Source organism: Eretmochelys imbricata, chromosome 14 (genome assembly GCF_965152235.1).
Source record: "Eretmochelys imbricata isolate rEreImb1 chromosome 14, rEreImb1.hap1, whole genome shotgun sequence".
Classification (NCBI taxonomy): domain Eukaryota; kingdom Metazoa; phylum Chordata; order Testudines; family Cheloniidae; genus Eretmochelys; species Eretmochelys imbricata.
The window spans coordinates 32,243,142-32,264,868 of NC_135585.1; the positions used below are offsets into that span (position 1 = coordinate 32,243,142).

Consider the following 21,727-nt stretch of genomic DNA (forward strand, 5'->3'; position numbering starts at 1 on the left):
GGGAACTAACTTTCTGGCAGGGATCATGAAACATCTTTGGGAAACTCATGGGGTAAACCACTTGGTTGCCACCCCTTACCACCATCAAACAAATGGCCTAGTGGAGAAGTTTAATGGGACTTTGGGGGCCATGATATGTAAATTCATGAATGAGCACTCCAATGATTGGGACCTAGTGTTGCAGCAGTTACTCTTTGCCTACAGGGCTGTACCACATCCCAGTTTGGGGTTTTCACCCTTTGAACTCGTTTATGGCCATGAAGTTAAGGGGCCATTACACTTGGTGAAACAGCAATGGGAGGGGGTTACATCTTCTCCAGGAACTAACATTTTGGACTTTGCAACCAACCTGCAAAACACACTCAAAGACACTCTAGCCCTTGCTCGAGAAAACTTACGGGATGCTCAACAAGAGCAAAAGGCCTGGTATGATAAACATGCCAGAGAGTGTTCCTTCAAAGTAGGTGACCAAGTCATGGTCCTGAAACCGCTCCAGGCCAATAAGATGGAAGTGTTGTGGGAGGGGGCATTTACGGTCCAAGAGTGCCTGGGAGCTGTTAATTACCTCATCGTGTTCCCAGCCCCTATCCTAAAACCTAAAGCAGGGGTCCCAAACTCAATTTACCTCAGGGCCAGTGCCAGTCCTCAAATTCTCCTAGCGGGCCAATAATGTCACTGAAGATGGTGTTCAGAAAAGAAAACGTTTATATTGTATTTTTATTTCGAATTTCTTAGAAATAATAAAACTGTCATACAACTTTGTACAATTCTTCGCCTGCCAGAGAGTTTTAAGTATTTGCCAGACACCTGGCAATGTTTCAGTTCTGTGAGTTTGTTGGTGTGATAACTGGTTCTGTTGATGAAGGGAAAGCAGTGGACGTGTTATTCCTCGACTTTAGCAAAGCTTTTGACACAGGTCTCCCACAGTATTCCTGTCAGCAAATTAAAGAAGTATGGGCTGGATGGATGCACTACAAGGTGGGTAGAAAGTTGGCTAGATTGTCGGGCTCAACGGGTAGTGATCAATGGCTCCATGTCTAGCTGGCAGCCGGTATCTAGCAGAGTGCCCCAAGGGTCAGTCCTGGGGCCGGTTTTGTTCAATATCTTCATTAATGATCTGGAGGATGGTGTGGATTGCACCCTCAGCAAGTTTGCAGATGACACTAAACTGGGAGGAGTGGTAGATACGCTGGACCTAGACAAATTGGAGGATTGGGCCAAAAGAAATCTGATGAGGTTCAACAAGGACAAGTGCAGAGTCCTGCACTTAGGGCGGAAGAATCCAATGCACCGCTACAGACTAGGGACGGAATGGCTAGGCAGCAGTTCTGCAGAGAAGGACCTAGGGGTGACAGTGGACGAGAAGCTGGATATGAGTCAACAGTGTGCCCTTGTTGCCAAGAAGGCCAATGGCATTTTGGGATGTATAAGTAGGGGCATTGCCAGCAGATCGAGGGACGTGATCATTCCCCTCTATTCGACATTGGTGAGGCCTCATCTGGAGTACTGTGTCCAGTTTTCTCCACACTACAAAAAGGATGTGGAGAAATTGGAGAGACGTTCTCAGGGCGCAGATGGCTCGCGGGCTGGGACTTTGAGACCCCTGACCTAAAGTATACCTTGTTAATTCTCTAAAGCCCTTTTATTCCCGAGAAATCAAGGTTCTCCAGTTTACAGCCCAGGAGAGAGATGACACTGAGTGGCCTGAAGGAGTCTACTATGAAGGGAAAAGCAACGGTGGTTTTGAAGAGATGAGCCTTTCCATCACCCTTGGGCATAAGCAGCAACAGCAAATCCAGGAGCTGTGCACCAGCTTCACGCCAATATTTTCAGCCATCCCAGGACGGACAGAACGGGCGTACCACTCCATTGACACAGGTGATGCTCGCCCAATTAGAGCCCAACCCTACCGAATGGCTCCTCAAGCCAAAACAGCAATAGAACGGGAGATCAAGGACATGTTACAGATGGGTGTAATCCGCCCCTCTGAGAGTCCATGGGCCTCTCCAGTGGTTCTGGTTCCCAAACCAGATGGGGAAATCCAGTTTTGTGTGGACTACCATAAGCTAAATGCTGTAACTCACCCAGACAACTATCCAATGCCACGCACAGATGAGCTGTTGGAAAAACTGGGACGTGCCCAGTTCATCTCCACCTTAGACTTAACCAAGGGTGTAGGGAGCCAGGGTGGCTTCCCTCCAAACCAGACGGTAAACAACCACTCTCTCAGCCTGAGTGGGCGGGGTCAGACCAAGCCCTTAGCCCAGTCAGGGCAGCACCAGGGAGGGAGACAGACACAGGCTGCTGGCTGTTCCCTCCAAACCCTGCTGCCGAGCCAGGGAAGGCCCTGGGCCAGGAGAAACCTGATCTGGAGGAAGGACTGGGGCTACCAGGACTGCCAGCCGCCGAGTACCCAGAGGAACTGGAGGAACCAGGCAGTAACCCGGGCCAGCGTGAGCCACAGACTCTTGCCAGCGCTTCCCCTGCCTGAGGGGCGTGCTACAGACTCTTGCCGGCGCTCCCCCTGCCTGAGGGGCACGCCACTGACTCTGGCTGGCACACCTCCCTCTGCTAATTCCCTAGTGACAGAAAGGTGTGACCAAGGCCTGTCAGTGAGGCAGTAGCTCCCCACCGCCCTCCAGCAGCTCGGTGGACCAACTGAAACCTGTCACAAAGGGGTACTGGCATGTACTGCTAGATGAATCCACCAAGGAAAGGTCAGCCTTCATTACCCATGTAGGGTTGTATGAATTTAATGTGCTCCCTTTTGGACTGCAAAATGCACCTGCCACCTTCCAGAGACTGGTAAATAATCTTCTGGCTGGATTTGGGGAATTTGCAGTAGCCTACCTTGACGATGTGGCCATATTCTTAGATTCATCGGCAGAACACCTCCAAACTGTCTTCCAGCGCATAAGGGAGGCAGGATTAACCATTAAGGCCAAGAAGTGTCAATAGGCCTAAACAGAGTAATGTTCCTTGGACACCAGGTGGGTCAAGGAACTATAAACCCTCTACAGGCTAAAGTAAATGCTATCCAATATTGGCCTGTCCCTAAGTCAAAGAAGCAGGTCCAATTCTTCTTGAGCTTGGACGGGTATTACAGACGATTTGTACCACAATACAGCCAAATTGCCACTCCACTGACAGACCTAACCAGGAAAAAACAATCAAATGCAGTTCAGTGGTGTGAGCAGTGTCAGAAAGCCTTTAACCAGCCATTACGACTAACCCTGTACTAAAGGCCCCGAACTATGACCAACCGTTCGTCATAACCACAGATGTGTCTGAGTGTCTGTGTAGGAGCAGTTTTAACACAGGAAGGACAAGATCAACAATTCCATCCTGTTGTGTTTCTCAGCAAAAAACTTTCTGAGAGGGAAAGCCACTGGTCAGTCTCAGAAAAAGAATGTTACGCCATTGTGTACGCTCTGGAGAAGCTACTCCCATACATTTGGGGATGGCGGTTCCACCTATGGGCTGACCATGCTGCACTGAAGTGGCTTCACACAGTCAAAGAAACTAACAAAAAACTTCTTCAGTGGAGTTTAGCTCTTCAAAACTTTGATTTTGAAATACAACTCATTTCAGGAGCCTCTAACAAAGTGGCTGATGCACTCTCCTGGGAAGGTTTCCCAGAATCAGCCAGGTAAAAATGTCCCTGCATTCTAAGTCATTGTAGTCCTTGAAATGTAAAAAAAAATACTGTTTAGTTCTTCATATAATTATTAGTGAAATTAGAGGTGCATGTAACTTATTAACTCTGTTTCCTAACCCTCCAGGAAAAATCACAGCCCGTGTGGACCTGACCTAAACCAGGCTGGCCAACACCATCTGTGGTTTGGGGGGCGTGTAATAAATGAATTGGCGGAGTAGCTTCCTTTTATGGACACCCACCTAGCCACTTAGCTATAAAATCCCTCTTGGAGCTGTTCTCTACTTACTTTACCTGTAAAGGGTTAACAAGCCCACAGGTAAAAGGAAAGGAGTGGGCACCTAACCAAAAGAGCCAATGGGAGGGCTAGAACTTTTTAAAATGGGGGGAAAAACTTTCCTTTGTCTGTGTGTTGTTCTCCGGGAAAGGGGGGAACAGGGAGCAGTTATGCTGTGAGAAGCTGAAGGCCAGGTATGAAAATCATCAGCTCATGTCTAGAACAACTTATTTAAGAAGCCAGATATGTAAGGAAATCAGGAATGTTTAGAAAGACGCGATTAGGTTTATTTCTGTTTATTTCTTACTGGCTTGTGGACTCCTCTGTGCTAACCCCAAATGTTTTTTGTTTTGCTTGTAACCTTTAAGCTGGACCTCAAGAAGGTTATTCTTGAAGTTTAATTTTTGTAAGTGGGTTTTTTAAATCTAGCAAAAGCCTACGTTCCAGGTGTATTTCCTTTCTTTTTGTTTTTTTAATAAAATTTACCTTTTTTAAGAACAGGATTGGATTTTTGGTGTCCTAAGAGGTTTGTGCATATGTTGTTTAATTAGCTGGGGGAAACAGCTAATTTCCTTTGTTTTCTTTCTCAGCTCTTCCCCGGAGTGGGGGTGAAACGGCTTGAGGTTACCGCACAGAAAGGAATTCCCAAGTGCGTCTTCCTGGGTTCCAAGAGGTTTGCATTTGGGTGGTGGCAGCATCTCCCATCCAAGGTCAGGGAAAAGCTGTAACCTTGGGAGGTTAATACAAGCCTGGAGTGGCCACTATTAATTTTTAGAATAATTGCGGACCCCCACCATCTGCACTTGAAGTGCCAGAGTGGGAAATCAGCCTTGACACAAGGTGAGACAGCTGAAACAGAAGAGACCTACCCCAGACTATCCCATAGCCCACTGGCTAGGGTTCCCAGCCAATGGGAGCTGCGAAGCCAGTGCTCTGGGTAGAGGCAACGTTCAGAACTGCCTGGCCACACCTCTGCCTAGCAGCTGAGCGAGGGGGATGTCGCTGCTTCTGGGGAGCCCCCAGGTAAGCGCCGCTCAGAGCCCACTTCACCCCATCCCGTACCCCAACCCCCTGCCCCCCTCCCTCACCCAAACTCTGCCGCTGCTGTGAGGGAGGCGCAGTCAGGTAGGGAGCCTACTGGCCCTGCCAATCCCCGCCCCGCAGCACTAGTGCGGGTCCCGGGCCACACAGTGCCACCCATGCCCCCCTAGCACCAGCAGTGGTCCCAGGCCATGCGCCACTGCCCGTGCTGCCCTGCAGCACCTGGGCCACCCTCCCCCAGCACCCATAGTGCCCCCCCTTCCCTCCCCAAGTTTTAGTCACTGGTATTTTTAGTAAAAGTCATGGACAGATCATGGGCCATGAATTTTTGTTTACTGCCTGTGACCTGTCTGTGACTTTTACTAAAAATACCTGTGACTAAAATGAAGCCTTAATTATCTGTCCTGCACTGCCTCTACCTGTCCCCTGGTATGTGTCCACTTTAAAAGACCCATTTGTTTTTGGTCAAAATAGCGGCATACTTATTTTGTTCATTCTCCAAACATAACAGTTCATTATAAAATTGTCTTGATTGGGGAGGTTTCATGGCTATTTTTCTTCTTTCTTATGAATAAAAAAGGACCAAATAGTTACTTAATTCATTTATATTTTTTTCTCCTCTTTTCATATGGTAGAAATTTTGGACTTATAGTCCACAATAATTTTTGTAAAAGATTCTGTGGAGAACTGGACAAACTAGTAGGTTTATAACATTCCCCAGAGGGATAGCAGATGAAATCAAATGAGACCAGCCTCTCCCCTCCTTCAGGGATACAGAAACAAGAAGAGATTGCCAAACCCACCAAAGACATTGCAGAACTTAGAAGTGCTACCAGTCACTTAGATCAGCCAAAACAAGTAGGCTGTCCCCTCCTCCAGGACTAAGAAGAAGTGCTGAGAGTTCATTTCAGAGACTAAATTTCTCTCTGTGTTCTTAATATAAACAGCTGAAAGTTACTTAGGGCATGGCTACACTTGCAGATGTAGAGCGCTTTGAGTTAAACCAGCCTTCGGAGAGCGCAGTAGGGAAAGAGCTGCAGTCTGTCCACACTGACAGTTTCAAGCGCACTGACATGGCCACATTTGTGGCCCTTGCAGTGGAATTGGGAGCGGTGCATTGTGGGCAGCTATCCCAGCATGCAAGTGATCGCAACGTGCTTTTCAAATGGGGGGTGGGGTGGGGTGTGACAGGGAGTGTGTTGTGTGTATGTGGGGGGAGAGAGCATGTCAGCATGCTGTCTTGTAAGTTCAGACAACAGCAGACCCCCTTTCTCCCCCTTCCCCCCCCCCACCTCTCTATCTCACACACAGCATTCCACACTAATGGCTTGCTTTGTCTCAGAGCAGATAAGCAGCCAGCTGTCAGAAACGGAGCTTTCAAAGGGCATATCCACATTCCTGCAGCGATTCAAAAACAATGACAAGAGTGGCAGTAATGCAACACCTCGTCCACACTGGCGCCGCGGTGCTCCAGCGGGGGCGCAGCAAACGTTATTCCACTCGCCGAGGTGGAGTACCAGCAGCGCTGTAGCTGCGGAGTCAGAGCGCTCTACATGCCTTGCCAGTGTGGACAGGGAGTGAGCTAGTGTGCCCGGGGCTCCTTTATTGCGCTGTAACTCGCAAGTGTAGTCAAGCCCTAAATTGAGTCTCCAGCCTTTTTGGTGAGACCTCAAGGAACCATATTTTAGATTTTAACTAAATAATGCTATATGCGTGTTTCTTCTTTGTGAGTCCAAGTAAATTGGCCTCAGAGAGCCTCAAACAATAACTTTAAGTAACTGCTTTTGATATTTTCACAGAGTCATAGAAATGCAGGGCTAGAAAGGATCTCATTAGGTCAACTAGTCCAGCCCACCTAGGCTGAGGCAGGATTAGGTATACCCTAGACCATCCCTGACAGGTGTTTGTCTAACCTGTTCTTAAAACCCTCCAATGATGGAGATTCCACAGGCTCCCTAGGTAGCCTGTTCCAGTGCTTAACTCTCCTCATAGTTAGAAAGGTTTTTATAATATCTAACCTCAATCTCCATCACTGCAGACTAAGCCGATTCTTTCTTATCCTACCCTTGCTGGATATTGATCATTATCCTCTTTATAACAGCCTTTTAAATATTTGAAAGCTGTTATCATGTCCCCTCCTCAGCCTTCTCTTCTCTAGACGAAACATGCCCGGTTCTTTCAATCTTCATTCAGAGATCAGGTTTTCTAAACTCTTATCATTTGTGTTCCTCTCCAGTTTGTTCACGTTGTTCTTACAGCGTGGTGCTCAAAACTGGACACAGTACTCCTTCTGAGGCTTTTCCAGTGTTGAGTAGAGTGGAACAGTTACCTCCTGTGTCTTATATACAACACTCCTGTTTCTTCATAATGTATGTGCAAAGTGCCTCAGGTGGCACATGACCAGGATTCATCACTGAATTTGCTCTGCTGGATGGATCATTAGCTTCCCTGACCTATCCCAGAATTACATTTGCCTTTTTTTTTAACAGTGCCTCACTTTTAAACTAGTCCCTTTCAAGCCAAACACTATAAATAGCAGGGATCACATCCTTAAAAGTGCCTTAAGAAAAAAGGCATCCTTACTCCATGGAGAATTACAGTGTGATAAACGTATTAGAAATTCTGAAGAATAGATAAGTGATATGAGATAATGTAATCAGAGATCTTGGAGATTTGTATTGTTCTATGGTATAAGTGCTTGGCCTCCATGCATCTGGAGGGGCTTCCAAAGTAGCGCACAGCAGTATGGCATGCACACAAACAATAGCCTGCACTAATTCAATTCACATCCAACTTAGTACACTTTGAAAGAGGATTCCAGAATTTGCACCAAATAGGCAGTTAGAATGTTTTATGGGTTTGCACCATAGGTGCACAGGCCTTTTCCATCTGCACTAAATCGAGGTAGCGCAGACTATCACCCCCAACACTCCAAGAAGACAGCCCCTGCCTGCGGATAGTGTGGGGGCAGAGTGAGGGCAGCTGACTTCAGCACTGTTACTGAGCATGCTCAGTCCATGTGAGCATGTTCAGTAGAAGCCAAACAGCAAATCTAGAGGGCACGTGACCCCACGTGCAGTATTTTGCATTCAGGACATGCCTGGAATATCTGATATCCAAGCTTAATGTATAAAACAGTTGGCTACATTCCTATGAGAGTCTTGGTGAATTAATAAACTTGTTGATTAATAACTATCCTGATTTGAGAAGTACTGTCCAAGGTAAAAGTAAACCTGAGAAAAACCTAGCATTGAAATTAGTGAACTAATGCTCTTGGGTTCTGCTCTGACCTCTGCCACTTGCCTGCCAGGTAACCTTGGACAAGTCACTTCACCGCTCTGTGCCTCAGTTTCCCCATCTGTAAAATCGGGATAATGACCCTGCCTTCCTTTTAAAAAGTACTTTGACATCTACTGATGAAAAGTGCTAGACAAAAGCTAGGCATTATTATTATGATGAATAATGATTTCCCTTTCTTAGGGTTTTGAAAATCTCACTCGGCACCTACATATCTTAAAAAATGTGGCCCTATGTTCTTGTCCAAGAGGGGAGGTAATTTTTATTCACACACTTCAAACCTATTTGTATTGGTTTGTTGCTCTAATATCCATTTAAATCCAAACACTTGACGGAAAAGATCAATTTAAGTGAAGTGAAACTTGGGGGTATACAAGACAAATCAGACTCCTGAAAGGGGTACAGTACTCTGGAAAGGTAGAGAATCATTGGTCTAGCAGACCAGCATTCCTACGTTGGTAAAGCACTCCTAGTGTAGACTTTAGCTGTAGGTGCTTCTGAAAATGTTAAACTTGGTGCAAGTTATCTGGATCGACTGAATTTAAAATATCTCACTTTAGTATAATAGTGTGTTGCTGTGTATAATTCTTCAGTGATGAATGTTTGGCTGTATTATTTTCCCAACAGAGCTGTTAATAGTTCAGTTTCCACAGTAGGAGAGTGTCCAGAAACTGTGATTTAGAAATGGTCTGGGTTTAAAAACATGAAATATTTTTGTAGCAAGTATTCCCTAATAGTGAGACTTATTTCCACCATTTTCCCCCCAGCACAGGATTTTCCATTCCCAAACCTGATGTGATCTTCCTGATGGAGCAAGCGTGGGTCCCAGTTCTCCAAGGCTCTGAGGAAAGGGGCAGCCTGAGCGGCACTGACACAGGTGAGGATTTGGTGAAACGGACTCCAATACTATCTTTGAGTGAAAGGAACAGCTGGGATTCCCACAAAGGGCTTGTGAGCTCCCCAGCTTCTAGCTCATCTTGCCCGAGACAGGATGGCCCCCAGCAGGTGTCATATCCTCTTGGCAGATGTCACTTATTGCTGCTCACCCACCCTGATGGACACCTGCCTGTAGCTCTTTCCCCCTGAGTGTTTGGATGGGATGTGGAGGCAGAACTCGCCTCCTTTTCTCTTTCCTCTGGGGAAGGGTTTGGGGATTCAGCTCCTGATATTTCTACCAGGGTTGGAAGGGAGGTTAGGAGGTCATCTAGTCCAACCCCCTGCTCAAAGCAGGACCAATCCCCAATTTTTGCCCCAGATCCCTAAATGGCCCCCTCAAGGATTGAACTCACAATCCTGGGTTTAGCAGGCCAATGCTCAAACCACTGAGCTATCCCTCCCCCCAGGTAACTTTGGTTTCCCACTTTCCTGTTCCCCTTTCTGAGGTTCCCTGTCCCCCGGCACAGGGACTGACTCCTGTCTGGATTCTCTCTCTGTCCCAGCAGGTGGTGGGACAGTGAGTGAGAACGAGGAGGAGAATCCTCAGCAGGAAGGTCCTGAGCAGGTAGAACCACATGGGACGGTATCAGGACTATCGAACAGGAACATTTCCCAGAGATCTGGGAGGAGAGACACCTGTGAGAGTCAGAGCAGGCCAGAGAGACAGCAGAGAAACCAGCCAAGGAAAATGAAAGGTAAATCCACTCCTGTTGGGGGAGATTTCATGGAATCCATTGATACCACAATTCAGCAGAGAATCAATATGGGAGCAAAACCTCACACGTGCCACATCTGTGGAAAAATATACAGGTCGAACTCATCCTTTACTAAACATTGGAGACTCCACACAGGAGAGAAACGTTATAAATGTACCGACTGTGGGAAAAGCTTCATTCAGAGCTCGCACCTTATGCAACATCAGAGAATCCACACCAGCGAGAAACCCTACAATTGCAATGACTGTGGGAAAGGCTTCAGTGACAGCTCGCATCTTATTAAACATCAGAGAACCCACACGGGACAGAAGCCCTATAAATGCCCCGAATGCGGGAAAAGCTTCTGTGACAGCTCAACGCTCACTAAACACCGGAGAATCCACACAGGAGAGAAGCCCTACAAATGCCCCGATTGCAGGAAAAGCTTTGGTCGGAGCTCAGACCTCATTATCCACCAAAGAATCCACACGGGAGAGCGGCCCTATAAATGCAATGACTGTGGGAAAAGCTTCACTGATCGATCAACCTTTATTAAACATCAGCGAATCCACACGGGAGAGAAACCGTATAAGTGCCCCGAGTGTGGGAAAAGCTTCAGTGACAACTCAGCCTTTATTCGGCATCAGAGAATCCACACGTGAGAGAGCCTTGTGCCAATGAGGGCTAGGAAAAAGGAATAAAACCACTGCCATTTGCCACAGATCTCAGAAAGCCTGGCAAGGCTGGAGTGGCCCTCTCATGAGGCACACAACAGCCTTATTAAAGCAGACAATGAAATTATTTCCTGGAACAGAGCACAGCAAGAGGCTAAGATAAGTTTCCCATGCTGCAATGGGATTTGATTATTATTTCTCAAAAAGAACATTACATAAGAATGGCCATACTCATAGAATCATAGGATATCAAGGTTGGAAGGGACCTCAGGAGGTTATCTAGTCCAACCCCCTGCTCAAAGCAGGACCAATCCCCAACTAAATCATCCCAACCAGGACTTTGTCAAGCATGACCTTGAAAACCTCAAAGGAAGGAGATTCCACCACCTCCCTAGGTAACCCATTCCAGTGCTTCACCACCCTCCTAGTGAAAAAGTTTTTCCTAATGTCCAACTTAAACCTCCCCCACTGCAACTTGATACCATTACTCCTTGTTCTGCCAAAGGTCCATTCAGCCCAGTATCCTGTCTATCGATGCCAATGCCAGGTGCCCCAGAGGGAGTGAACCTAACAGGTAATGATCAAGTGATCTCTCTCCTGCCATCCATTTCCACCCTCTGACAAATAGAGGCTAGGGACACCATTCCTTACCCATCCTGGCTAATAGCCATTGATGGACTTAAACTCCATGAATTTATCTAGTTCTCTTTTAAACCCTGTTATAGTCCTAGCCTTCACAACTTCCTCAGGCAAGGAGTTCCACAGGTTGATTGTGCGCTGTGTGAAGAAGAACTTACTTTTATTTGTTTTAAACCTGCTGCCCATTAATTTCATTTGGTGGCCCCTAGTTCTTATATTATGGGAACAAGGATATAACTTTTCCTTATTCACTTTCTTCACACCACTCATGGTTTTATATACCTCTATCATATCCCCCCTTAGTCTCCTCTTTTCCAAGCTGAAAAGTCCTAGCCTCTTTAATCTCTCCTCATATGGGACCCATTCCAAACCCCTAATCATTTTAGTTGCCTTTTTCTGAACCTTTTCTAATGCCAGTATATCTTTTTTGAGATAAGGGGACTACATCTGTACCCAGTATTCAAGATGTGGGCATACCATAGATTTATATAAGGGCAATAAGATATTCTCCGTCTTATTCTCTATCCCTTTTTTAATGATTCCTAAGATCCCATTTGCTTTTTTGACTGCCGCTGCACAGTGCGTGGACGTCTTCAGAGAACTCTCCACGATGACTCCAAGATCTTTCTCCTGATTAGTTGTAGCTACATTAGCCCCCATCATATTGTATGTATAGTTGGGGTTATTTTTTCCAATGTGCATTACTTTACATTTATCCGCATTAAATTTCATTTGACATTTTGTTGCCCAATCACTTAGTTTTATGAGATCTTTTTGAAGTTCTTCACAGTCTGCTTTGGTCTTAACTATCTTGAGCCGTTTAGTATCATCTGCAAACTTTGCCACCTCACTGTTTACCCCTTTCTCCAGATCATTTATGAATAAGTTGAATAGGATTGATTCTAGGACTGACTCTTGGGGAACACCACTAGTTACCCCTCTCCATTCTGAAAATTTACCATTTATTCCTACCCTTTGTTCCCTGTCTTTTAACCAGTTCTCAATCCATGAAAGGATCTTCCCTCTTATCCCATGACAACTTAATTTACATAAGAGCCTTTGGAGAGGGACCTTGTCAAAGGCTTTCTGGAAATCTAAGTACACTATGTCCACTGGATCCCCCTTGTCCACATGTTTGTTGACCCCTTCAAAGAACTCTAATAGATTAGTAAGACATGATTTCCCTTTACAGAAACCATGTTGACTTTTGCCCAACAATTTATGTTCTTCTATGTGTCTGACAATTTTATTCTTTACTACTGTTTCAACTAATTTGCCCGGTACTGACGTTAGACTTACCGGTCTGTAATTGCCGGGATCACCTCTAGAGCACTTTTTAAATATTGGCATTACATTAGCTATCTTCCAGTCATACTAGAACATCTTCTCTTCCAGGCATATGCTCTGCTGCTGCTGTCCACCAACCTTCTTCATCTTAATTAGTTTTGATGTCTGATTTATTCCTGATAGTGTTTTCATTAATGAAATTAATTCGAGTGCTTAGAGGAGGTTGGGGGAGAGGAGGAGGAACGCTGTTTCTCACCCAATTTGTATTTCATAGAATCATAGAATATCAGGGTTGGAAGGGACCTCAGGAGGTCATCTAGTCCAACCCCCTGCTCAAAGCAGGACCAGCTTGTTACCGGCTGCCAACTAGATATGGAGCCATTGATCACTACCCGTTGAGCCCGACAATCTAGGCAGCTTTCTATCCACCTTATAGTCCATTCATCCAGCCCATACTTCTTTAACTTGCTGGCAAGAATACTGTGGGAGACCATGTCAAAAGCTTTGCTAAAGTCAAGGATCAACACGTTCACTGCTTTCCCCTCATCCACAGAGACAGTTATCTCATCATAGAAGGAAATTAGATTAGTCAGGCATGACTTTCCCTTGGTGAATCCATGCTGACTGTTCCTGATCACTTTCCTTTCCTCGAAGTGCTTCAGAATTGATTCCTTGAGGACATGCTCCATGATTTTTCCAGGGACTGAGGTGAGGCTGATTGGCCTGTAGTTCCCAGGATCCTCCTTCTTCCCTTTTTTAAAAATGGGCACTACATTAGCCTTTTTCCAGTCATCCGGGACCTCCCCCGATCGCCATGAGTTTTCAAAGATAATGGCCAATGGCTCTGCAATCACATCCACCAACTCCTTTAGCACTCTCAGATGCAGCGCATCTGGCCCCATGGACTTGTGCTCGTCCAGCTTTTCTAAATAGAGATTGGGCAAGCAGGGGGCCCACTACTCATGGATTCAGCATACTCTGATCCGGTTCCAACAGTGGACACGAAGGAAGCATGGCCTCCTTCGTTAAGTGGGCTTTCCATTGGTAGTCCCTGTGCTTTTTTGTTCTAAGGGGAAGGAAGTGCAAATCCCTCACATGCCCTTCCCCTAGGTAGATCAAACAGCTTGTTTGCCTGTTCGTGACAGGGAACAGAGTCCTGCATGTGTTTAAAACCCAAGAAACGTTTCATAATAAATCCACAGGACTTACGCTAAAGTCTATAGCTAAACTATACTAATGCTGAGAACTAATTAAACTAACACCACTATAGAACTATTTACAGAATTAAGACTGTAAGCCTGGCTAACCATTAGCAAAGCTATAGGGAGCTCCGATTCTCTCCAAGAACGGTGAGAAGGAACTGAGAGGGAGGTGGTGGACATGCGCCTTTTATGCCCCAGCTGGGCACGAGGGATGAGGGGCAGATATCACCCAGTGTTACTGCTGGCAAAAGTCTCAGATTCAAGTGCATTGGGTGCACGTGCACCTAAAGTGGAGTGTGTGCATGCATGGTTACTCGAAGGAGAAGGGATATTTCTCTAGCTCTCTCTTTCTTACCTTGCTTTTTTCCTCTGATCAGGAGTCAAGGATTGAGTATCCCAGATCATTTCTCTGGCTCCCTCCATGGTGATCTGGAGCCAGGACTGAGCAGCTGCTGCTCCCCAGTGGGGTCTGTGTTGGGTAGAGACCTTCATTAAACCTCCTATGTGCTCAGCCCAGGGAGGACTTTCTGCAGTGGCTGGAACCGGCTCCTGGGGAAGGCATGGGCTCTGCTGACACCAGCTCCTGAGTCAGTTGTTTGAGAGAGAACTCAGTGAAAATGCTGGAGTAGGGAAGGAAAGTGATTCCCCTGCACAAGTGGCCCCTCCTCACTCCCACGTGTGTGTGAGTTCCAGAGCTGCTGCTTTTACTGTACACTCACCCTGTATAGCCTCAGATCTCACAGCCCTGCAGAATTTGCTCACTTGATAACATAGTTCTCGTTCCTCTCACCAGCATATTAACAACCAAGAAGGCACAACACCTTGCTCAGATCCAGCAGGCATCTGGTAGGGGAGCAAACCCCCGGCGGGGGTGGCTCAGATACAGGGAAGAAGTGGGGAAGAAGGGGCAGAGATGATTCAGAGGGTTTTCTCTCAGAGCGTGTGTGTGTGTTGGGGGTTTTATGAAAGGAAGGGTGAAAATTAACATGGAGATGGAGGAAAAGGAGGGAGGTGATGGGAGAGACAGCCTGAAGTGTGTGAGATTTAACCATTCCTGCACAGTCAGAGAAATCACTGAGTGCAGGTTTTATTCTTTGTTTAAAAGTCTAACCAATCTTCCCTATATCCAGGTAAGCCATGGAACACTCTCCAATTCTGCAATGACTGTTAAATCTATGCTAGGGTAATATTAATAATAATGATGAATAATTAATAATCAACAGCAGCATTTAAGTACTGTCATGGATGCATTTGCCCCATACAGAACATCAGGCCTTACAGGACTTGAATTCCCCAGGCAAAATGGGTGAGGTAATATTTTTTATTGGACCAACTTCTCTTAGTGAGAAAGATGAGCTTTTGAACCACATGGAGAAAGCTTGCCTCTCTCTCACTGACAGAAGTTGGTCCAATAAAAGATATCACCTCCCTGACCTTGTCTCTCTAGTATCCTGGGACCGACATGGCTACTACTACACTACATCCCACAACGGTATTCCACAAACATTTCCACACACACTGTTTTGTTGTAACACCCGTTTCTCCTTGCACTGTTGGGGCCCACAGTGTTTTGGCTAATTTTAATCAAGGGTCCAGCTACACGCAGAGGGGGATCCTCAACATTCAACGCCACTCGGGGAAGTGATGTTACTAAAGTGGGCCTAGAGAGGCACTTATGTCAGTACTTGTGGCACCTTAGAGACTAACCAATTTATTTGAGCATGAGCTTTCATGAGCTACAGCTCACTTCATCAGATGCATACCATGGAAACTGCAGCAGACTTTATATACACACAGAGATCATGAATATATAAAGTATATAAAGATCATATACAGAGATCATGTATATATAAAGTATATAAAGTCTGCTGCAGTTTCCACGGTATGCATCCAATGAAGTGAGCTGTAGCTCACGAAAGCTCATGCTCAAATAAATTGGTTAGTCTCTAAGGTGCCACAAGTACTCCATTTCTTTTTGCGAATACAGACTAACACGGCTGGTACTCTGAAACCTGTCACTTATGTCAGTGGGAGCCAGATTTAAGTGAAGACACTTTCGCACCTAGGTCAACGCCAGGCAGCTTACTTCGACCTCACCCTGTAGCGTAGGCCAGGTCTTATATTGGACTTGGAGATTTTGGGGGAAACGGAGGGTAGGAAGTGACCCAGGAGGGCAACACCTGCGGGGCACTCCAGAATGCTTGACTTTGTGGTCTCTCGTAAGGCCCTGGGTCAAAGCCTGGTGGAGCAGGAGGGCTCCGGCTCAGCTACTAACTATCCTCGTTGCAGAAGGGGCATAACCCTCTAGAAAGGAGAGTAAGGACATTGAAAACCCTTATGTGAGGATAAGCCACAAATAAGGGTTAGAAAGTAGATGGAAGGCACTTCCTGCTGGGATGCAAGAGGCTGGAATCAGGGTATGCTAACTACTAAGCCATCTGAGGACTGTACTCCACAATCTAAAATCCCTTTTGGAAAAGATGCACAAAACTATTCACACATGAACAACACACACTGATCAGCCTGGTGTATGAGTCCATATTCACTTTAAATCCAAACAAATATATTGTAAGTTACTTAAAGTATATCTTCTGCAGGAGGCACAAGTAAATTCATTCCTGTTCTAAAGATGTTAGCACTTCGTGCCGCATTCCCCATTTTACATATGGTTATGGCCATATCTCTAAAATCAGAGTGAACTAGGTAAGTATATGCTCTGTAACAAAAAAAACAAGGAAATGTACAGCTAAGCCACAGAACTGAATGAATAATGGATTTTTTGGTGAGGGTGATGAACTGAAAACTAAGAAAGAAAAAGATAGGTCAAATAAAGAACTCAGAAATGTTTCATTTTGAATCAACCAAAATATTTCAAATCAACTTAAAAAAAATTTTGGTTTTTTTTTTAAACAACTTTTTTCTTAAGTTTTCCATTTTGATTCAGCTGTTTCAGGTGTCTTTCCGATTTGTATGTGTTTGGGTTTGTTTGTTTGTTTTTAATTGACCAAATTTTGTATCAAAACATCATTTTGAATAAAAAAATCAAAATGAAACATTCTGATTCTTTCAAAAACTTATTTTTCAACTGGAACCATTAGCCAACTTGAATTTGACAAATGGTGTCATGTTCCGCAAAATGCAATTTTTCAACAAAAATAAAATGAATTGAAAAAAGTTTGCCCAACTCTACTAAAACATTGGCAAACAGCCTCCCAAAAGAAATATCAAATATTATGTTTACATTGCACAGAGTACATACATGCCCAGTGCCACAGCTCCATAATGTGACTACACAGAAATTACAGCCTTACTGCTCAACTTTCGTATCACTTTTCAAATGTACACTTCATTGCACTGAAAATTATCAAGCCAACACCCCAAATTCAAACACTTGCCATTTATTTTCTTTTTTAATAACCTTCATTTCGCTGATGGAGAATGACAGAAAGAAGGAAATATGTGATCCCTTGAACAGACCAAGAATGGGAGGAGAGGACCCCGCATACACAGTGTAGGAGGAGGGGACATGTGCATCTTGCAACACAACACAATGCAAGTCATAATCTGTTTTCCAAAGGACCGCATAGTCCACAGTTAAGCTTGGGAGAGGAGAATTCACTTAGTGGAAGTCTAAGGAGGAGAATTCACCTGAATGGAAGTCTGCCTTCCCATCCCTAATCCCCCATCCATAGAGACTGAGAGAAAGATGCTTGGACCAGATTCCATGCTCCCTCCAGTGACGTGTTCCCACTTTTCCTCAGCACCTGAATTAATCTTCCCTACTTACTTAGAGCTGTTCACTGTTGGGAGGGCTGCCCAAAGGTTACAGAAAGTGGAGAAAGCTAGGCCCTGGGCCAACCACCTCTGGAGCCCCTGCTGGTAATATGGAAAGGGACTGGAGTTTCACTAATAAGATCTATGATAGCTGCAAGGAAAAATTTGGAATGCTAGTGATGGTTCGGAGTTCAGAGACCTTGCAAATTCTCTTCCACAGATGAGCAGAGCTCAGGGCTTCTGTGACAAAGTAGGAGTTTTCTGTGATATTTTTATGATGTCTGTGCATGCCTCAGTTTCCCTCTATGCTTTGCATTGCTATCCATTGGGTGCAAAAGGGCAGCTCAGAGGACAGGAGGTGAGCGTGTCACCTAGCTGTTGGGTGGAATGAATAGATTGTTGAAGAACAGGTTGAAACTGACCCATATCACTGGAGGATCTAGAGAGACAATGAGAACTCCAAGGACTAGACAATTGATACCAATAGCATAGGAAAACTCCAGCAGGCATGAGTTCCAAAATCATCCACTGACTGTCCATACTAAAACCCAAATCACTTCCCAATCTTTCCCCTGGGGAGGCTGTCCCGCAGCTCCACAGATCTTACTGACAGAACATTTCCCCTACCCTCATTGGATTAAAATCTGCTAGGCACCAATGTGATGGTGGAGGCCGAGCTTACCCTTTATTTTTTTTTAATAGTTTACATTTAACACAGTACTGTCCTGTATTTAGAATCATAGGCCTGGTTAGGTTACACTACGGGGTTAGGTCGAATTTAGCCACGTTAGGTCAATTTTAAAATGAATGCGTCCACACAACCAACCCCGTTCCATCCACTTAAAGGGCTCTTAAAATCAACTTCTGTACTCCTCCCCGGCAAGGGGAGTAGCACTAAAATCGACCTTGCTGGGTCGAATTTGGGGTAATGTGGACGCAAATCGATGGTATTGGCCTCCGGGAGCTATCCCAGAGTGCTCCATTGTGACAGCTCTGGACAGCGCTTTGAACTCCAATGCACTAGTCAGGAGAGAGCGAGAGGGGAGGGCCCCTGCCCCATACTAAGAAAGCAGGACAAACAGCAAGTTATCTCAAGTGCCTATACACAAATGCAAGAAGCCTGGGAAACAAGCAGGGAGAACTGGAAGTCCTGGCACAGTCAAGGAATTATGATGTGATTGGAATAACAGAGACTTGGTGGGATAACTCACATGACTGGAGTACTGTCATGGATGGATATAAACTGTTCAGGAAGGACAGGCAGGGCAGAAAAGGTGGGGGAGTTGCATTGTATGTAAGAGAGCAGGATGACTGCTCAGAGCTCCGGTATGAACCTGCAGAAAAACCTGAGAGTCTCTGGATTAAGTTTAGAAGTGTGAGCACCAAGGGTGATGTCGTGGTGGGAGTCTGCTATAGACCACTGGACCAGGGGGATGAGGTGGACGAAGCTTTCTTCTGGCAACTAACAGAAGTTACTAGATCGCAGGCCCTGGTTCTCATGGGAGACTTCAATCACCCTGATATCTGCTGGGAGAGCAATACAGCGATGCACAGACAATACAGGAAGTTTTTGGAAAATGTAGGGGATAATTTCCTGGTGCAAGTGCTGGAGGAACCAACTAGGGGCAGAGCTCTTCTTGACCTGCTGCTCACAAACAGGGAAGAATTAGTAGGGGAAGCAAGAGTGATGGGAACCTGGGAGGCAGTGACCATGAGATGGTCGAGTTCAGGATCCTGACACAAGGAAGAAAGCAAAGCAGCAGAATACAGACCCTGGACTTCAGAAAAGCAGACTTTGACAACCTCAGGGAACTGATGGGAAGGATTCCCTGGGAGAATAACATGACGGGGAAAGGAGTCCAGGAGAGCTGGCTGTATTTTAAAGAATCCTTATTGAGGTTGCAGGGACAAACCATCCCGATGTGTAGAAAGAATAGTAAATATGGCAGGCGACCAGCTTGGCTTAACAGTGAAATCCTTGCTGATCTTAAACACAAAAAAGAAGCTTACAAGAAGTGGAAGATTGGACAAATGACCAGGGAAGAGTATAAAAATATTGCTCGGGCATGCAGGAGTGAAATCATGAAGGCAAAATCACACCTGGAGTTGCAGCTAGCAAGAGATGTTCAGAGTAAAAAGAAGGGTTTCTTCAGGTATGTTGGCAACAAGAAGAAAGTCAAGGAAAGTGTGGGCCCCTTAATGAATGAGGGAGGCAACCTAGTGATAGAGGATATGGAAAAAGCTAATGTACTCAATGCTTTTTTTGCCTCTGTTTTCACGAACAAGGTCAGCTCCCAGACTACTGCACTGGGCAGCACAGCATGGGGAGGAGGTGACCAGCCCTCTGTGGAGAAAGAAGTGATTCAGGATTATTTAGAAAAGCTGGACGAGCACAAGTCCATGGGGCCGGATGCGCTGCATCTGAGAGTGCTAAAGGAATTGGCGGATGTGATTGCAGAGCCATTGGCCATTATCTTTGAAAACTCATGGCGATCGGGGGAGGTCCCGGATGACTGGAAAAAGGCTAATGTAGTGCCCATCTTTAAAAAAGGGAAGAAGGAGGATCCGGGTAGCTACAGGCCAGTCAGCCTCACTTCAGTCCCTGGAAAAATCATGGAGCAAGTCCTCAAGAAATCAATTCTGAAGCACTTCGAGGAGAGGAAAGTGATCAGGAACAGTCAGCATGGATTCACCAAGGGAAAGTCATGCCTGACTAATCTAATTGCCTTCTATGATGAGATAACTGTCTCTGTGGATGAGGGGAAAGCAGTGGATGTGTTGATCCTTGACTTTAGCAAAGCTTTTGACACGGTCTTCCACAGTATTCTTGCCAGCAAGTTAAAGAAGTATGGGCTGGATGAATGGACTATAAGGTGGACAGAAAGCTGGCTAGATTGTCAGGCTCAACGGGTGGCAATCAATGGCTCCATGTCTAGTTGGCAGCCAGTATCAAGTGGAGTGCCCCAAGGGTCGGTCCTGGGGCCAGTTTTATTCAATATCTTCATTAATGATCTGGAGGATGGTGTGGATTGCACCCTCAGCAAGTTTGCAGATGACACTAAACTGGGAGGACAGGTAGATACGCTGGAGGGTAGGGATAGGATACAGAGGGACCTAGACAAATTAGAGGATTGGGCCAAAAGAAATCTGATGAGGTTCAACAAGGACAAGTGCAGAGTCCTGCACTTAGGACAAAAGAATCCCATTCACCACTACAGACTAGGAACCGAATGGCTAGGTAGCACTTCTGCAGAAAAGGACCTAGGGGTTACCGTGGACGAGAAGCTGGAAATGAGTCAACAATGTGCTGTTGTTGCCAAGAAGGCCAATGGCATTTTGGGATGTATAAGTAGGGGCATTGCCAGCAGATCAAGGGACGTGATCGTTCCCCTCTATTTGACATTGGTGAGGCCTCATCTGGAGCACTGTGTCCAGTTTTGGGCACCACACTGCAAGAAGGATGAGGAAAAACTGAAAAGAGTCCAGCGGAGGGCAACAAAAATGATTAGGGGACTGGAACACATGACTTATGAGGAGAGGCTGAGGGAACTGAGATTGTTTAGTCTGCGGAAGAGAAGAATGAGGGGGGATTTGATAGCTGCTTTCAACTCCCGGAAAGGGGGTTCCAAAGAGGATGGCTCTAGACTGTTCTCAGTGGTAGCAGATGACAGAACAAGGAGTAATGGTCTCAAGTTGCAGTGGGGGAGGTTTAGGTTGGATATTAGGAAAAACTTTTTCACTAGGAGGGTGGTGAAACACTGGAATGCGTTACCTCGGGAGGTGGTGGAATCTCCTTCCTTAGAAGTTTTTAAGGTCAGGCTTGACAAAGCCCGGGCTGGGATGATTTAGTTGGGGATTGGTCCTGCTTTGAGCAGGAGGTTGGACTAGATGACCTCCTGAGGTCCCTTCCAACCCTGATATTCTATGATTCTATGATGTCCCAATTGCCACAGCCCATGCTTTCAGGAGCGTCTGTGTCCATGTCCTCATTAAAATTGTCCTCGTGCTGGCGTCTCTTAGCCTAGTTTTGCATATACTGCAGGATAATGCACGAGGTGTTTACAATGCTCACAACAGCAGTGGTGAGCTGAGCGGGCTCCATGCTTGCCGTGGTATGGCGTCTGCAGGAGAGCAGAAGAGCAGAGTTGCAGCGGAAGCGGTGGATGACAACGGATACCACGAGAATAGATATTTATAAAGAATGACGAGAGGACCTGCGAGGTGGCTTCATGGCACCAGGAGAACAGAGT

The 21,727-nt window shown here is 45.8% G+C and overlaps 1 protein-coding gene across 1 annotated transcript in view; it reads left to right on the forward strand.

Moving 5' to 3' along the window:
- Positions 1-21,727, forward strand: part of LOC144273973 (uncharacterized) — a 108,453-nt gene that overhangs the window by 67,817 nt on the left and 18,909 nt on the right. The window contains 1 exon segment of the mRNA XM_077832701.1: positions 10,040-10,513. Coding sequence (XP_077688827.1) covers positions 10,040-10,513 — 474 coding nt within the window.